Raw genomic sequence first — 16,100 nt, 5'->3', positions numbered from 1 at the left:
CCCCACATGGTTTTTTTTTTGTTATGATTTTTTCTAATATTGTCTTTGTTGATTTTATTTTTTTTTAATATTAAGGTGGTTGAGAATTTAACTTTGTAATTTTTTTTTTTACAATTAAAGCTAAATCATGTGAGGAAAACACTGTACCTTTTCTTACAAAACACTATGAATTGTTACAAATTATTCTATTCAGTCTTTAAGTTTTTTATCACTAACATAACTTTTTTTTTTCATGTAATATTAGTTTTATCATATTTTTAATTTTTATTACTTATTTAATTTGTAAATATAACACCTTTAAGTATATATGCTTTATAAACTCGCGAGACCGGGCAGGCATGAGTTGTGGCATGCCATCTGGTACTAACAATTCGTCGTAAGCGGAGGGTGATTAGACGGAGAGGGTGACGAGAGGCCATTATTGGAGAGTAGGCGTTGTTCTAACAAAGAGAAGAACTCTACATGGCGGTATGTAACAATTGCTAGGCTTGGGAATTTAACCTTTATTTAAAAGAGTTCAAGATTATTAACGTTTTGTTTTTTCTCTAAACTTTTATAATTTTAATGCTTCAAAAAAAGATTCTAATTTCTTTCTTATAGCTAGAAGTTGCCTTACCTTGGATTTAACTTGCATGCATCGCAAATAAATGCTCGGACGCTCGGAGAGAAAATGAAAGGAAACTCTCTCTATTACCCTTGAGCTTGCCTTGTTGCCGCAGCCACTACAACCCGTGCTTTGCAGCGGGCAAGATTTTATTTTTCAGTGAAAAAACGTTGTACAGACTAGTTTTCTGACATGTTTTTTTACATCTGAAAGAATTTCAAGTAAAAATAAAAAAAGTTTATTTATAAATATATTTAAATAAATTAAGTATTATGTGTGTTACTGATTTAAAAAAACATAATTAATAATTTTAAAAAATAAAAATTAAAAGATAAAAATGTATTTCATAATATTTAATATATTAAAATAAGCTTGATTTTGTTTTATAAATTTGTTAATTAGAATATTTATTTTTATAGGTTTAAATTGTCATATAGAAATAGATACATATATTAAATTGATTGAATAAAATAAAATTTTAAAAAATGTTTTGTAAAACTATACATATTATAAATATTATTTATTTTTTGTATTTTAAAAAAAAAATCATCCAAAAAAATAAAGCAAACCACAAAAGAAACCTTGCACCAAAATGAAAAAACAAATAACTGTTATTTAAAAGAAATTTTTCAAACAAAATTAAATAGGGAAGTGTATTAATCGAACCCTGGAACAAAAAAAACTTTGAAAACATGTTTTTTATTTTACTCTTTCGGCTTTCAATTTTATATTTTGGCTTTCGTTGATAAATTCAATTCAATTGACTTTGAATTTGGTTTAGAAAGGGTCAAAGTGAAAGAAATTTTTTGAATAGCTAGCTGGTCTACAGTGAAATGTTAAGGGGTGTGCATTGTAAGCATCTATGATAGATATCCAACGCGTTTATAGTTTTTTTGCTTAATGGTAGAATGTGATGGATAGTTTAAGTTGATATATAGAGCTTTTCAATAAACTGGATATGCAGGGAGTTAATTTAATGTAAACACGCAGTGCATTATCATTCCAGAGTTAGCAACTGCAGTATAATGAAACATTGTTTGAGTTGAAAGGCTGATAAAAACAAAAGGCTGCATGAACCCTAAACAAACCAGGGGCATCTGTTTTAAAAGAGCAGTTTTCATAACAAAATCTGGTTCAACAGCAAGAGAAAAGCCACAGGAGGCTCATATTATAATAAGCAAAACATTGTTGGTGTTGATCGTTTTGTCGTTGGAGATCTACGACATCTGCAACAATGGTCAATCTATCAACGTATATTGACGACAATTGGAGCACAAAAACTAAATGTTTGATAGAAGAAGAATCTAAGAATGAGTGCTGAAATTAGTAAACTTGGCTTTTTTTTAAAAAAAAGCAGTAGTTGAAAATGGTGATGTTCGTGGAATGGATGGATAAAAAGTATGGTTAAAACTAAGCTATAAAGTGGATGAGATGTTTCAGGCATCAATCGAATACCATGCATAGAGTCTGATGTGGTTGTTAATTTACAAGGTAAAAAAACTAAGTCATAACAATCTAAAATATTGAGCCCAACGTTGTAGCGTTTGTGGGGGTCTTTTGCAATCTTAAGAACTGGCGTAAGCTGGTGCAAAATATATAGTTCATATATAGTAAAATGAAAGGTTCTGTGAAGTCATTGTCATGTGCTAAATATTTTCTCATTATTTAACCATATATTCATGTATGCAAGCTTAGCAACTGCCAAGTGATTTGTTAAATGTTAAACTGCCAATAACATTGGTTTTATCGACAGCAGATGTAATTAAATTGCTAAAATGAATTCGATAAGATGGTTGTGTGTGAACTAGAAAGTGTTGTTGATAAAGCCATGTAAACACTTGAAAAGCACCATAGTGAGATGGAAATCCGTAGCGAAAATGTGATGCAGGGACAACTTTAGATCAAGAGCACAAAAGCCAACCGTGCATTATTAGTTCTAGTGTGATAGACATGTCTTAACTAAATAGATAAAGAAACTGAAGAACCTGAAAGTGAATAATGAAATGCATGCAATTAAAGATCATTAGAGTTTTATGAAGCAAGCAATGATATATCTAAATCATTCTTGTTTAGATTTCTAGGAATTGAAGGTGCAAAAAGTAAAAATCTTTAGACATTCCTTTTTCAAGGGTTAGAAAGCTATATAGTATGTTTAGTCTTTTTTTTCCTGATGTTTCATTGTAATTTAGGTAAGAAAAGTAGGCTTACATATTTTGTGCAGGTGGATCAGTGAAGGTCAGAGCTCTCTTCGCTTGTGGTAGAGAGCTTTCTGGTTTTTTTTTTTTTTGCAAGAAGTAATGCTATGAAATGAGGATGAAGAAGATGGGTGCATTTGAACAAAGCTAGCACTGAAAGGAACTATCAAAGTAGGTGTTGGAGGTGTTAAACACAGTGTATCAACTGCTGTTATAGGAAGGGAAACCTCTGAAGGTCCTGCTTCAGCTTGTGCAGCGAGGTTGATTAGTGACTGGTCTGAGCTGTCATCAAGCACATTTTTTACATAGATGTCACACCTATTTAGTGCTAATATATAGGCTCCAAAACACAGCTGAAGAATTTCAGTTTTGTTGAGGACTTCAAGCATTTGTTGGGGGATGATATAAAGATTGCTAAACTTTCTATCATAGACAGTGATGAGACGAGGCCTTAAAGAAATTTTCAGCAGGTTTGCCAGAAAGCAAAAAGTTTGACATATTTTCCATCTGTCACGACACAATTAATCTTGTACCTCATGAAATCCAAAAAGGAGCAGTTTTTTGAAAGTAAGCAACATATATAAGATTAGAAAAAAGACCAAGGAAGATTGAATTTGTATTTGTTGAAAAAAAGTAGTGGTTGGTGTTTTGTATTCACCATGGAATAGGAGTGGAGCTTGGAGAGCTATGTTCTATGCATTTTAGATTGTTACCGGTTCCTGAGAGTGATTTGTTGCAACTTGGACAGCTCTCGAACCACCATCCATTGAAAAGGTCATGGTCAGCAATAGAAGCCTTGTATGTGGAACGTGTGTTCTGCAGGCATAGATGGAAATCATTAAATTGTTGAAGCTGATGAGTTTGCAAGGAAGGAAATGTTGATGTAAGTGTGCAAGTAAGATAATAAGAAAGGAAGAATAAAGAAATAAAGGAGAGACTTTATGCTCAAATGGATCCATGCATAGAATTTATTTGATTGTTTTTCTATTTTCATTGATTTTATCTTCCAAAGACAACACAGCATGCATGGATGGAGGAAATTGTTGAATCTTCACGAGCATTTGGCCATAGCTAAATCAATGGAAAAAACCATGGAACAGAAAGCAGAGAGTTAATAATGGAATAAAAAGAGGTGTATATGAATACTCATTAGAAAATGAGACAACATGCTAATGTTTATATGGTAAAAGCTCTGGTATGTCTGGGCTGAAATACTAAAGGGAAGCTGTTGTGCCTGTTAAGTTTGCATTGCCTGAAAAGAGAAAAGAAGTGACAGTTATTTGCTATTTTTTTTTTATGAAAAAAGGAATTAATAGAAACATATCCAATTCTGTAAAGAATTAGAATGTTGCAGTGAAGTAGCCATATAGATCTATTATAGAAAACCTCAAAACTCAATGGCCCAAAATCCTGAGAAAATAGCAATGACAGGAGACTCGACAGTGGCAAGGATAGAATCATCGAAGCTTTGAGCAACGTCACCCCATAAAGTAACACGACGCTCCTCACCTCTTAAAAAAGGAATAAAATGGTTATAATGATTATGAAAGTATTGAACTCGGAAGGGAAAAAAAGGTTACATGCTTAATATACCTTACATTCTAAAGAATGAATTCTCTTTTATCTTCAAGTGATTGACCTAGCTTGAACAAAAACTTTCTCGATTAGTTGTGTTCCTTTTCGTCTCCCAAGTATATCTATGAAGCTTTTTTGCAACTATTATAAGCTGGGAGTACACGAGTGTTTGAATTATTGTATATGTCAAAATTATTTTGAAGGAATACCTGTAGGCGCGCACTTGTGATCCTTGTCCTCTGGTCAGGACATGCGCAAAATCAATGAGATTGTAGTAGCATGGAACAGAAGGTGTAAGAGAATTAAGGTGACTAATTTTGACATCTGCCTTAAAGTCGATATATATTCATTTCATTGTCAATTACAGTGTTGATGAGACGATTCTCATGTGTAAAAGTTCTTATCTCAAGGCAATCACCCTCACTTATATTTGAACTGAAGTAAGCTGCATCTCTTTTTTTATTATTATTATTACAGCTTGCGTTTACCTCTACCTTCACCTCCACTAAAATGCTAGAATTATTTTTAGAAGAAAAAAAACATGGGGTGTAAAAGGCAAACTTTTTAAAAAGCAATTGATAGCAAAGAAAACCAATGAAAAATTGTAATCATATAATGTATCAATAGAGAGTTTATATGTGGACTTACAAAAAATAAAGATATGAATTGTTATAATCAGGATTAAATATTTTTTTTCCAATGAATAAAATAAGCATTATTTGTTACAAAAAGATTTTTTTATAGCATTGTTTAAAAATTGTCAACTAAGTATTTTAACAAAATTAGAGCTGAAATAAATATGATAATCACCATGTGCAATATTAATGATTAAATGATTGATTGTTTAAGTTTGAACCATGTGGTTGCTAATATAATAGCTACTAGAGGTTTACATGGTCGTTAACTTCAGGGCTCGTGGGATTAGTCGAGGTATACGCAAGCTGCCCGAACACTCACGTTAATTAAAAAAAGAAAGATGAAATGATTGATTACAGTAAGTGTAATGTTTTTTTATGTTACTATGGCCTTTTCTATAAAATGGTTTGCGTCAAGATGAGTTCTTTCAATATTTGGATAAATGGCTGAAACCATAAATGCAATTAGATTACCTAAATGATCAAGCTGAAGATGTTGTGGGATTTTGATAAAAACTAGATCTTCATCATCAGGAATTGGAAAATCACATACTTTCCATCACCAATCATTAGCATCCATTGAGCAAATTAATCGAGCTATTCTTTTTCCAAAGGATTCAGCCCATGAGCTGATAATCACATATTTTCTTTAAGCAGGAGAATTGTAAAACTTAGCCAAAGTACTGGTGAGCTGTTTAAAGCAGCATTTGTAATATTTTCTTCTGTTCCCCTTGGGATGACAGGAAGGATCTGGTGAAAATTTTAAACCTTGAATGAGTTGTACGTCCACCAGGAAGTAAAAGAGAAGCAACGCCAGATGACGCAACAACAAGCACAAGTAACCCTTCTGATCTAATACGATTAATAGTTGTATGCCATAAAAAAGTTTTCTTTGACCCCATGTCCATGCATGGACAAGTATAAGAGCTTGTTTCTTAGCAATTACATGTTCTACAGAAAAATCATAGATTCTCTTTTGGCATTGGTTTAGCTGATCGAGGAACAGAAGATAAATGATTATTTCTAAGTTCTGTGATATCATAGTACTTAAGCTCCTCTCTTAGAAGCTTGTTTGTAGTTTCATTCATTAAAAAACCATTTGGCACCAGCAATTTATGATCTTTAAGAGATGTTGTAGAGGCATTAAAAAGTTGTTCAAGTTCATACAACATATAATTCATAAGTTCTTCATTGAATAACCGAAGAATTGGCATTGAAAGGGAGGATCTTAGCTGGTATTCAATATCATCATGCATCAAATGCCAAACTTTATCAAGAAGACTTTTTGGGTTAGCAACTTCGCAAAAAAGGATGATGCTAACAAAATATTGTCTAAGTTGTGGAGATGAAGCTGTTACAGCAGCCTAAAAAAAGTCGTAATCCATTCTTCGTCGTCTCCTAGAAGACCTAAAACTTTACAGGCAAGTCGGAAGGTCGGATAAATAGTTCCAAAACTTGTATGAAGGTCTCCAAAGCTTATTGCTCTCTTAACATGATTTAACATCAATCTAAAAAAATAAATCTAACAAAATATAAAACGTTTTAGTTTTATTATTTATTTTTAAGAGTGTTTTTCATGGAAAATGATAAGATAACAATAGCATTCAATTATTAAAGTTGTTCAATTGGATCTTTCCATGGCTCCTTATTGGTTGGACCAGTGCCTCTGTACAAGGGTGAAATTTTTATTAGGCTACTGCATATGTTTTGCAATGCCTAACATTGTTTTTTTTTTTTTCTTAATTATAATCAAAGGCCTATTTAGTTTATGCACAGTAAAAAACAAATCATTTTCATTACATAATAATAAAATAAAATTATTATATCTTGAATTTGTTTGCTTTAAGTTAGTGGGTGGATTATATGTTGGGTTGAGACGACTTCAACGTAGCTTCTCCGCCATTTCTTTTTCATTTCTTACATTTTCATCCCTGTAAATTTAAAATGTTTCACTTCGGACATTGAAGTTTAAAATTACTTAATTAATTCAACCTTAAAGTTAAAGCTAATTCCATGCCAGTTAAATTAGATAGGACCAAATGTACGATGGTTGATGAAGAAAATATGAGAAATTAAAGATTGAAGTTAATTTGTGTTTTTAATTGTTCAAGTCTCAACTATTCTTAGATAGGATCAAATGTATGAGAATCTAATTTGATTGAAAACGTTCTTGTGAAATCTTCTTCTTCTTTTTTTGATGATGTGTTTGTAATTGTTCCATCTCTTCGACATCCTCAGGTTCCTGTGTTATCAGAACAGTTGGTCGCATGGATCACGTAAGGGATAACTCTAACTGTTCATCCATCATTGTTGAATTCCATTACGTGCTCCTCAGTCTTTCTCATCTCTCTAATTTTTCAACTGTCTCCTATGTTTCAACTGTTTTCGGTTCTTCTATCTATCTTGGGATGCTAACCAAACACTTTAGATATACAGTTGTTATCGAGGGTTTCTTCCAATTATTCAATGCCCGATGGATCAGGAGTCACAGGTCCACCAGTGATTTGCAATGATAAAGCCAACGAAAGGTGTAACTCATTTCTATCAGTCAAAGATAGGCCTTGGCTACTACCAGTAAATCTAAACTTCTGATGCTTGTTGCCGGAAGAAGAAGGATCATGATCTTCACACTCCTCCAGTTTTCTCTTCCTCCTCAAAAAACCATTTAAGCCGTTGAAAGAGTCTTGGTGAATCAGTTGAACCATTGGAGAAGAAAGGGTCACAGTTGGGACCTCACTGGAGTCTAAGCGGAGAGGTTGGTGCTGCCATTTAAGTGATGATTGCTGGTATTCCTCGAACTCCCCACCATCACTGCAGCTTCGCATTAGATCTAGTGATAGTGAAGTACACGTCTCTGAGAAGTTGATACTTTCGTTGTATGTACTCAAAGAGGTGTCATGATCATCTTCATTCCCATAAATCAGGCTTGGAAAATTCACCTTCTCACCATTCTTGTACACAAGATGAACCCCACACCCTTTAAGGGTTGCATTCATTGGCGCTCCAAGGATTCTAAATGAAACCTCAAATCGGCTCCAGTCATTCTGCAATGAATTAAATCCCTGGATCATACGACATGGAAGATAGTAGAGCCACATGTGATCTGACTCCAACGAAAAGAACTGTCTCGAAAAAGAAATTACGGTCTGACCATTGATGAAAACTTCACGGGAAATATTCGCAGTCACATCATCCTCTAAACTTAAAATGGTGCAGAGAACCACAGCTATTATTTCCCCGTACATATGTGAAGGAACTAAGAATGACAAGTAACTTTCATCACTGTAATAGCTCATCCAATCTGGAATCTCACTTCCAGGAAGAAATACTTCAATTCTGAAGTTCTCACAGAATCCATCACTATTTGCATCAAGAACATCACCGTCCTGAAAAAGTGGGTTACGTAAATACTTGGTGCTAGAAAGTGAAATAATCAATTCAACCCAAAAGTTTAAGCTGTTAGGTGAAGTTTTAGGATATGATTTATTTTATTCTGTAACACACCTCCTCAAACAGGGGCGGAGCTAGAATTATTTATTAGGAGGAACCAAAATTAATATAACAAGATATAATATTTGTTTTAATGTATTGTACATGAGTTGTAAAACGAAACCTGCATAATTTAGTTTTATTCAAATAACTTACTACAAATATATAATGACCTTATTATAATGTAAAAGGTTTGGAGTAATATCAAATTGAGTCAAAGCAATGAAGTTAATTTCATCTTCATAATGTATCCATCACTTTAATGTTGTTGGTCTTTATATCTATCAAATATAAACATACAAAGTATATAAGAAACATTAACTAAAACGAAGCATTATTTATGTTAGATAAACTTTGAAATAAAGCAAAAAATAATAAAGAATGATTCTTATATATTTATTTTAATTGTGCTCATTGTTCTTTCATAAAATAGAAATCATCGATTATCATATCAATTGTGAATCTTTCAACAATTTCTTTTTCTATATAGACAATCAAATAATTTACAAGAAAATCATCCTCCATCCGATTGTGAAGTCTTATTTTAACAATCTTTATCGCTGAAAAAGCTCGTTCAGTAGTTGTTGTCGAAACAGGAAGAGTCAAAATAAGTCGAATCAAGCTGTTAACTAGCGAATAAATTGTTGATTTTTTTGTTTCAACCAATCCTTGACATAAATCAGCAATCGATGACATGTTCTTTAACTTTGGATGATTGGGTACATGATTGGATGACATGTTCTAAAATCAAAACATATATCTTGAGAAAAATTGATAATTTTGGTGGCTCTGCTTAAAACAAAACATAAAAAAAATCTAGTATAATCAAAACAAACCAATAAAATATATCTAATTAATCAGAAAAAAAATCACCATAACAAGAATTCAAAAAACAATTAGTAGAACTAGCAGATTTGAGAAACAAAATGAGCAAAAATGGTAGAATTATAGAAAAAAACCTCATCAAATTATTAACAAACATCTCAAAATAAAACAAAAATAGATTTAAATTTAATTTACCTTGTTTTATTTGATGAAAGATAAATTAATTGGTGGCTCTGCTTCAATTTTTTTTATAGAAAAATTTTACTCATGATTTGTGTTTTTATTTGTGTTTTTATCGGCTGCAAGATTTATATTAGGGCTACACAAGGTAATGACCTTATATTTTTTTTCTTTTCACGTCGGTCAAGAATAAATAAAAAATCAAAAATAAAGTTACATTTAATTACTGTTAATAAGGCCACCTTTTTTAAATAAAAAAATTCTATCAGTCAAATTTTGCCATGTCATTTTTATTTTATTTTTACATAAAAATAAAGTAAAATTATTATAAATGACTTGTAAAATAATTTGTGTGTGTATCTTGATCAATGAAAGGAACCATACATGGAATGCAACCACCTAGAACACATAACAAACACAAAGATAAAAACTAAAAGGCAAACCTGTTTGGCAAGATTGCAAGCACGAGAATTAACACCTCCAGCTCATACTTATTACCTAATAAAAAAAATTAAAATGTTTTGGGGGGCCCGGCCCCTACTTGCCCTCCTTTGCCTCCGCTCCTGTCCTCAAGTGAAAACCCTTTGGACTTGAAACTTGCATAAACTCACATTACCTTGTGTTTAATTTTTATCAAATAAATAGGGATGATGAGATTTGAACTCGAGACTACTTGGTCATCAAGGCTCTGATACTATGTCAAAGAATCAATTCAACTCTAAAGCTTAAGCTGTTAAGTGAGATCTCATGATATAATTTATTTTATTCTCTAACAAGACACACATGCATATACAGGTCAGAAAGTATGTGGACGGGGAGACAAACCTCATCAAGTGATGTATTCGCCAATGCTATACTTGTCAAACTACTTAATGGATTCTCAGCAAGTTTATGGCAGTTGGAGAAGTCGAGATCATGAAGCCTTTTTAATCTCTCAGCTTTACTAATCTTGAATACCCTTGTTAATTGTGAAAATCTTTCCAGTGATATGCAATCTCGGGCACCAATACACTTGATACTTGGCGGAAGCTGTGGAATTTCTCGAAGCCATTTGCAGTTCACCAATTTAAGGCGTCTCAATTTCTTGAAACTGCAGATGCTTGTTGGAAGCCTAAAAAAACTGTTTCCTGATAGATCTAAATCCTTCAACATGGAAAAGCAATCAGGATTCATGAGGAAATCAACTTCTAACAAATTGCAGTTCTTTAGATCTAGACATGTTAGCCTTGGAAACCACTTTGAGCCATAATTTAACTTCAAGGACACCATGGAAAAGATTGGCTGTCTTTCGTTCCCCACATTCTCTGGAAAATTCTTAAGATTTGAGCACCCTTCAAGAAGCAGATGCTTAAGATGCTGCAACATATAAATGCTACTTGGAATGCTAGAAAGGTTTCTGCAAAATGATAGAGTTAGAACTTGAAGCCCAACAAGATTTTCAATTGATGAAGGAAGCTCTTCTATAGCAGTCTCATTCAAACAAACTCTCTCTACACTTGTCATTCTGTCCTCAATGTTTGGGAACTTCTCAAGTTTTGAGCAACCAGTAAGGAGAAGTGTCTGTAAAGATCTTAATCTGAGGCTACTTGAAAGACTCTTTAGGTTTGAACAGAATTCAAGGCTCAAGAAAACAAGTTTGTCAAGGCATCCAATGGAGTTATGGATCTTAACTAAACTCGTACAACCTTCAAGATTCAATCTCTCAAGATTTAGGATGGTTGAGAAGTCAGGTGTTTCTGTCAAAAATTCACAATCCCGGAAATCAATATGCTTTAAATAACTGTAATCCTGTACAACAGAGATAAATAGAGAGGAGAGAGTAGAAAAAAATAAAAAACGAATTAGCATCCAGGAGATCCCATGGCAATATTCCACAACAAAATCTTAGTCATTATTATACCTTGAGCATGAAGCCTTCCCCTAACTGTCTGATGCAACTGCGTTGCATGTTAAGTACAACGAGTTTCCTAGCATGAAACGTTGATGGCATTGACTCTATGGGACATTCAGGCCATTCAAGCCACCTTAACTCATTGGGTAGATTTTCCAGGACTCCGAAAACGTGTACATTATGGACAATAAGTATCCTAAGCCTTTTCATCTTTGTGAAAGTATCAGCACTCAAGCACAACTTTTCTGCTTTAGGCAAGTCTAGAATTATGCCTTCAATTTCACAGGATCCCTAACAAACCAAGTTTAGAACGTTATTGAATTGAATAATAAGGAAAACTTACAGTTCAAGAGGAACTAAAGGTTTTGATTTGTATTCAATGCCATGGTTAGGAAAAGAAGAAGAAACAAGAATACTTCTTACGATATTTTCTGTCAGCACATGGAGAACATCCTCATGAAACCAGAGCCTGCTGCGTCTTCCAGGTATATTAGGAGATTCTTGGTGAACAATTTGCCTACCCATTGATTGAAGCAATTCGTGCATCTGGATCTTATTGTTTTCAATATATATCAAAGACTTCTCTATGAGAACCTGTATGCCAATATCAGGGTTGACATCACAAGCATCTAGTATTTTTATCACATAATCTTTTTCTTGCCCTTTAAAGAAGCATGCAATGTCCAGAAAAATGGTCTTCTCATGATACTCAAGTCCATCAAAACTTATTTTAAGCACTTCGTAAATTTGTTTATTGGGAATTTTTTTTAATCTATCCAATTCACTTTCCCATTCACGTATGCTTCTTCCATACAGAAAAGAGCCCAACACGACAAGAGCCAGCGGAAGGCCCTGGGCGTATCTCACTGCCCGAAGTGAAACCTCCAAATGATCTTCAGAAGGATGGGGATTCCTAAAGGCATTCCAAGAAAAAAGCATAAGAGCATCATCAGGACATAATTCCTTCACCTTATATAATCTTTCCACTCCATGAGCAACTAGCAGATGTTCATCTCTAGTTGTTATAATAACTCTACTTCCCAAGCCAAACCAGTCAGGCTCTCCAGCTAATTGCTTAAGTTGGTCTAAATTATCCGCATCATCAATGACAATAAGCACCTTTTTATTGCGAAGCCTATCCCTTATCACATTAATTCCTCTATCAACACTTCCCAGGACTAAATTTTTATCCCCTAGGATCTCATAAAGAAGTGTCTCTTGTAGACGAAGAAGACCATGTTGCTTTGAGATTTCTCTGACATTTGAAAGGAAACAGCTGCCTTCAAATTGATTAGCAATTAAGTTGTAAACAGCTTTCGAAATGGTTGTCTTACCAACTCCACCAATTCCACAGAGTCCTACCATACAAACACCATCTGACCTGGTATTTAGCATATGATTTATTTCTTCAATATGGTTATTCAATCCAACTTGGTATGCAGCAATGTGCAAGGATGTGTGATTCAATTGTGACAACACCTTTTCAACAATTCTCCAAATAAATTTAGCCTCATTCCTGAAAGTTGTGAGGCAAAAGAAGAATTTAATAAAGCAGGGCAAAGCCAAAAAATAAATAAAAAAAATGTGATTTTCCTGAATCCTATTTCGTTGTTTCTACACATTCTAATGACTCTGTCAGAGGTTGCTTACTCCAATTTGCATCATTTGTTTTTCAATTCCTTGCATACTATTTACTCGCAGACTCTATCTACTTAGATAACAACATTTGTGCATCTTTAACATAGCATTTATAGGTCTTTCATTGATTGCTTGAAAAGCTGATTTCACAAAAAAAAAAAAAAAAACAAAAAACTATAAACAATAATAGGCTCAATGGCCTGTTCCATAATTAAGAATATACATCTTTACTAGTTTGATAGTTTTGGGGGGGAATGTGAACTTAAAACCTCTCTGAATAATGAAACTACAACTACTGTTGTAAATAATGAAGACTATTTTAAAAAGCTTTATTTTACATTAAAAAAAAACAACTTTTTATGAACATAAAGTATATATAGAACTTTCTATCTCACATTAAAAAAATAAGATTTCCGTCTAATATTTATACAGTGAACTATAAAATTTGATAATAACCAACAAGAAAATGATAGTAAACTTGCATGTTTAAGGTTGAGTCGAGCAAGAGAAAAACCTTTAATTGCCTCCCTTTGCGTGTGAGGCAACGCTTACACTTTTTAAACCTTTGGTTTCCGGCTATAATTTTCTAACAATCATAACATCATGATAGCTGTTTTATTTCAAAACTTTTTAATAACTACAACTCTTTAATTTTCTAACAGCTTTTTTTATTTTTTGAATTGTTATAATAATTCTTTAATTCTCTAATTTATTTTCTACCTATATGTTACATATTAACAACCTATATATACCTTACACTCTTATAATCACACAGTGCCGAAAACCATATTAGTTCCTCATGTTTACAATATTTGTTGTCATTTCTTTTCGTTTTTGGTCTGGTTGTTTCTGTGACTTTTGTTATAGAGAAGGAACTTGTTAAATCCTAAAGAATAGCACTGTGGTGAGAAAATATTCTTAAAAACAATATTTATAGACGTCTTAAGTTTTATTTTGTTTCTGTTCATGGTCGTATTTTACCACAACACCATGTCTTAACAACTAAAGAAGAAAGTTCAAACAATTTACAATCATACAATGTTCATAAGAAATAACAGAAAATGTCAAATGAACCTAAGATGAAACTAAAATCTCCAAATTGAATTCTTGCATTATGGGGCTAAATGGCAACTGACTTATCTGTCATAAATCTTATCTTAAAAAACCATCATTAGTTTTCTAGTATTTTCGTTGTTGTATCAGGCATGTTACAAAGCAAACTAGAACCACCAGCTGCAGCTGCTAAATCATTCAATTCACTCTAGCTGTTTAGCTTTGGGAATTCCAAACTTCCTAAGTAGGAGATGTATTGCAAACCTAAACAAAAAGTTAAAAAAGAAGAAGGAAACAACAAGCGTGAGGAGTAACAAGAATTTACCCATTGTTTAAATGCCATCCAGACAATTGAGCTGCTTTTGTCAGAGCTTCCCTCCATTTCTGCACCCTCTCTGTATCAATCCCCCAATAGGTTTCATGGAAAAGCAAGGCCTCTCCGAAACTTCCATTTTGTTCTTCGACATCTGAAGGATCCACATTATAAAACACAGGAAAAACAACTTGCCCCTTTGATTCTTTACATTCAAGTATCTTCACCAGCTCATCCAAACAATAAATAGACCTTGCATAGTTTTCAGAGAATATTAGAAGAGAAATCCTTGAGTCTTCAATAACCCGGTAGAGTTGAGAAGTAATGTGTTCTCCCCTCTCAAGCTTGTCATCAATGAAAGCATTGATTCCTTTGTTGCACAGAGCATGATATAGATGGGCTGTAAAAGTATTACGGGTCTCTTGGCCTCTGAAACTCAAGAAAACATCATACTTCCAACAATTAGATGAAGAAACCATTTTCTTCCAAAATTTTGATAATTTACACAAGGACACTCTTTTTTTGTTGTCCTAATATACATCAACAAAGGAAAGCTAAAACAATTATGATCTGGACAAAGAGCTAACGTTTTGATCCTTCTCAGAAGTTCAGTAACGATAAGGTAATGTTGACAAAGTAGTGGAGGGAAGAAGATAAGTCGAATATGGATGTTGTCTAATAATAATGACCGGAAGTTGTCTAATTCATCAGTTAAATGTCCTCAGAAGACTATTTCTGTGCTTCTAGAACAGTTCAAGTAGTGATGTTGATGTTTTTTATTCGAAAATATATTAAAATAAATTTTATTAATATTTTAAAATTATTTTTAATATAATTATTAAAATAATTTAAAAACATAAAATTCAAAATTTTTATAAAAGACGGATATACCAATTAACGGTTCCCTTAGACACAGAACTGGCAAAGCATGTAATCGTCTCAAAAGTCAAGACGCACGGGGTAGTTGAGAAAAGGAGAGGATGTTTAAAGGTTATTATTACCCATAAGGCTAAATAAACTATTAAAGTAGTATTAATTTTGCATTTAATTTTTTTACATAAATTTTATTTTTTCTTAGAATCACTTAAATCTTGAATTGAGTTGAGTTTACTGTGCATTTTTTGTATTTTGTATTTATATGACATGCACACAAAAGTCATGGTCATCAAATATTAAACCCCAACTTAAGAATGGGCTTGATATAAAATTTAGGTTACAAATTTATTGAGTTATTTAAATTTTTAAAAAAATTAAAATAATATCAATTTCAAAATAAACAAACTTTGATTAGATCAATCAAATTATAGATTAATCCAAGTTTTAATTATATTAATTTTTATATTTTTTATAAAATCCAAGTCAACTAAGATTTCAAATAAACTCGCTAGTGCAATTTGGGTTTCTTCAACGTTAGCCATGGGCTCCAGTTCATATAAAAAAGAACAGAAGAAAACAAAGGGATGGGTCCGGTGATGCTTTGGAAATGGAAAAGGAACGTTCAGCTACTTTTCCCAGCTAAACTGTATCTAGGGGGAATTCAACATGAGATTAAAAAATAGTGATGGATTATTGGAAGTAATTATTACATAATAGTTTCAACTTTTAAAGGATATAAAAGTTCGTTTTTAAGTTTTTTTATGTGTTAATAAATTAAAAGATTAAATGTTATCGAAAAGAGAGAAAATAATTAAATTATTAGTGG

At 32.7% G+C, this 16,100-nt stretch overlaps 1 protein-coding gene across 1 annotated transcript; it reads right to left on the bottom strand.

Annotated features, from left to right (window-relative positions):
- Window positions 1–7,074: 7,074 nt before the first annotated feature.
- Window positions 7,075–15,075, bottom strand: LOC7465012 (TMV resistance protein N). The gene is made up of 5 exons (XM_024609553.2): window positions 14,411–15,075; window positions 11,818–12,910; window positions 11,404–11,685; window positions 10,329–11,291; window positions 7,075–8,395 (listed from the first exon to the last, which is right to left on the bottom strand). Exons 1-5 carry the CDS (start codon window positions 14,875–14,877, stop codon window positions 7,469–7,471), a joined length of 3,732 nt encoding a protein of 1,243 aa, XP_024465321.2. The 5' UTR covers window positions 14,878–15,075; the 3' UTR covers window positions 7,075–7,468.
- Between the last annotated feature and the right edge of the window lie 1,025 nt (window positions 15,076–16,100).

This window comes from Populus trichocarpa, chromosome 1 (genome assembly GCF_000002775.5).
Source record: "Populus trichocarpa isolate Nisqually-1 chromosome 1, P.trichocarpa_v4.1, whole genome shotgun sequence".
In the NCBI taxonomy this organism is placed as follows: domain Eukaryota; kingdom Viridiplantae; phylum Streptophyta; class Magnoliopsida; order Malpighiales; family Salicaceae; genus Populus; species Populus trichocarpa.
This window is presented reverse-complemented; position numbering and strand designations above follow the sequence as displayed.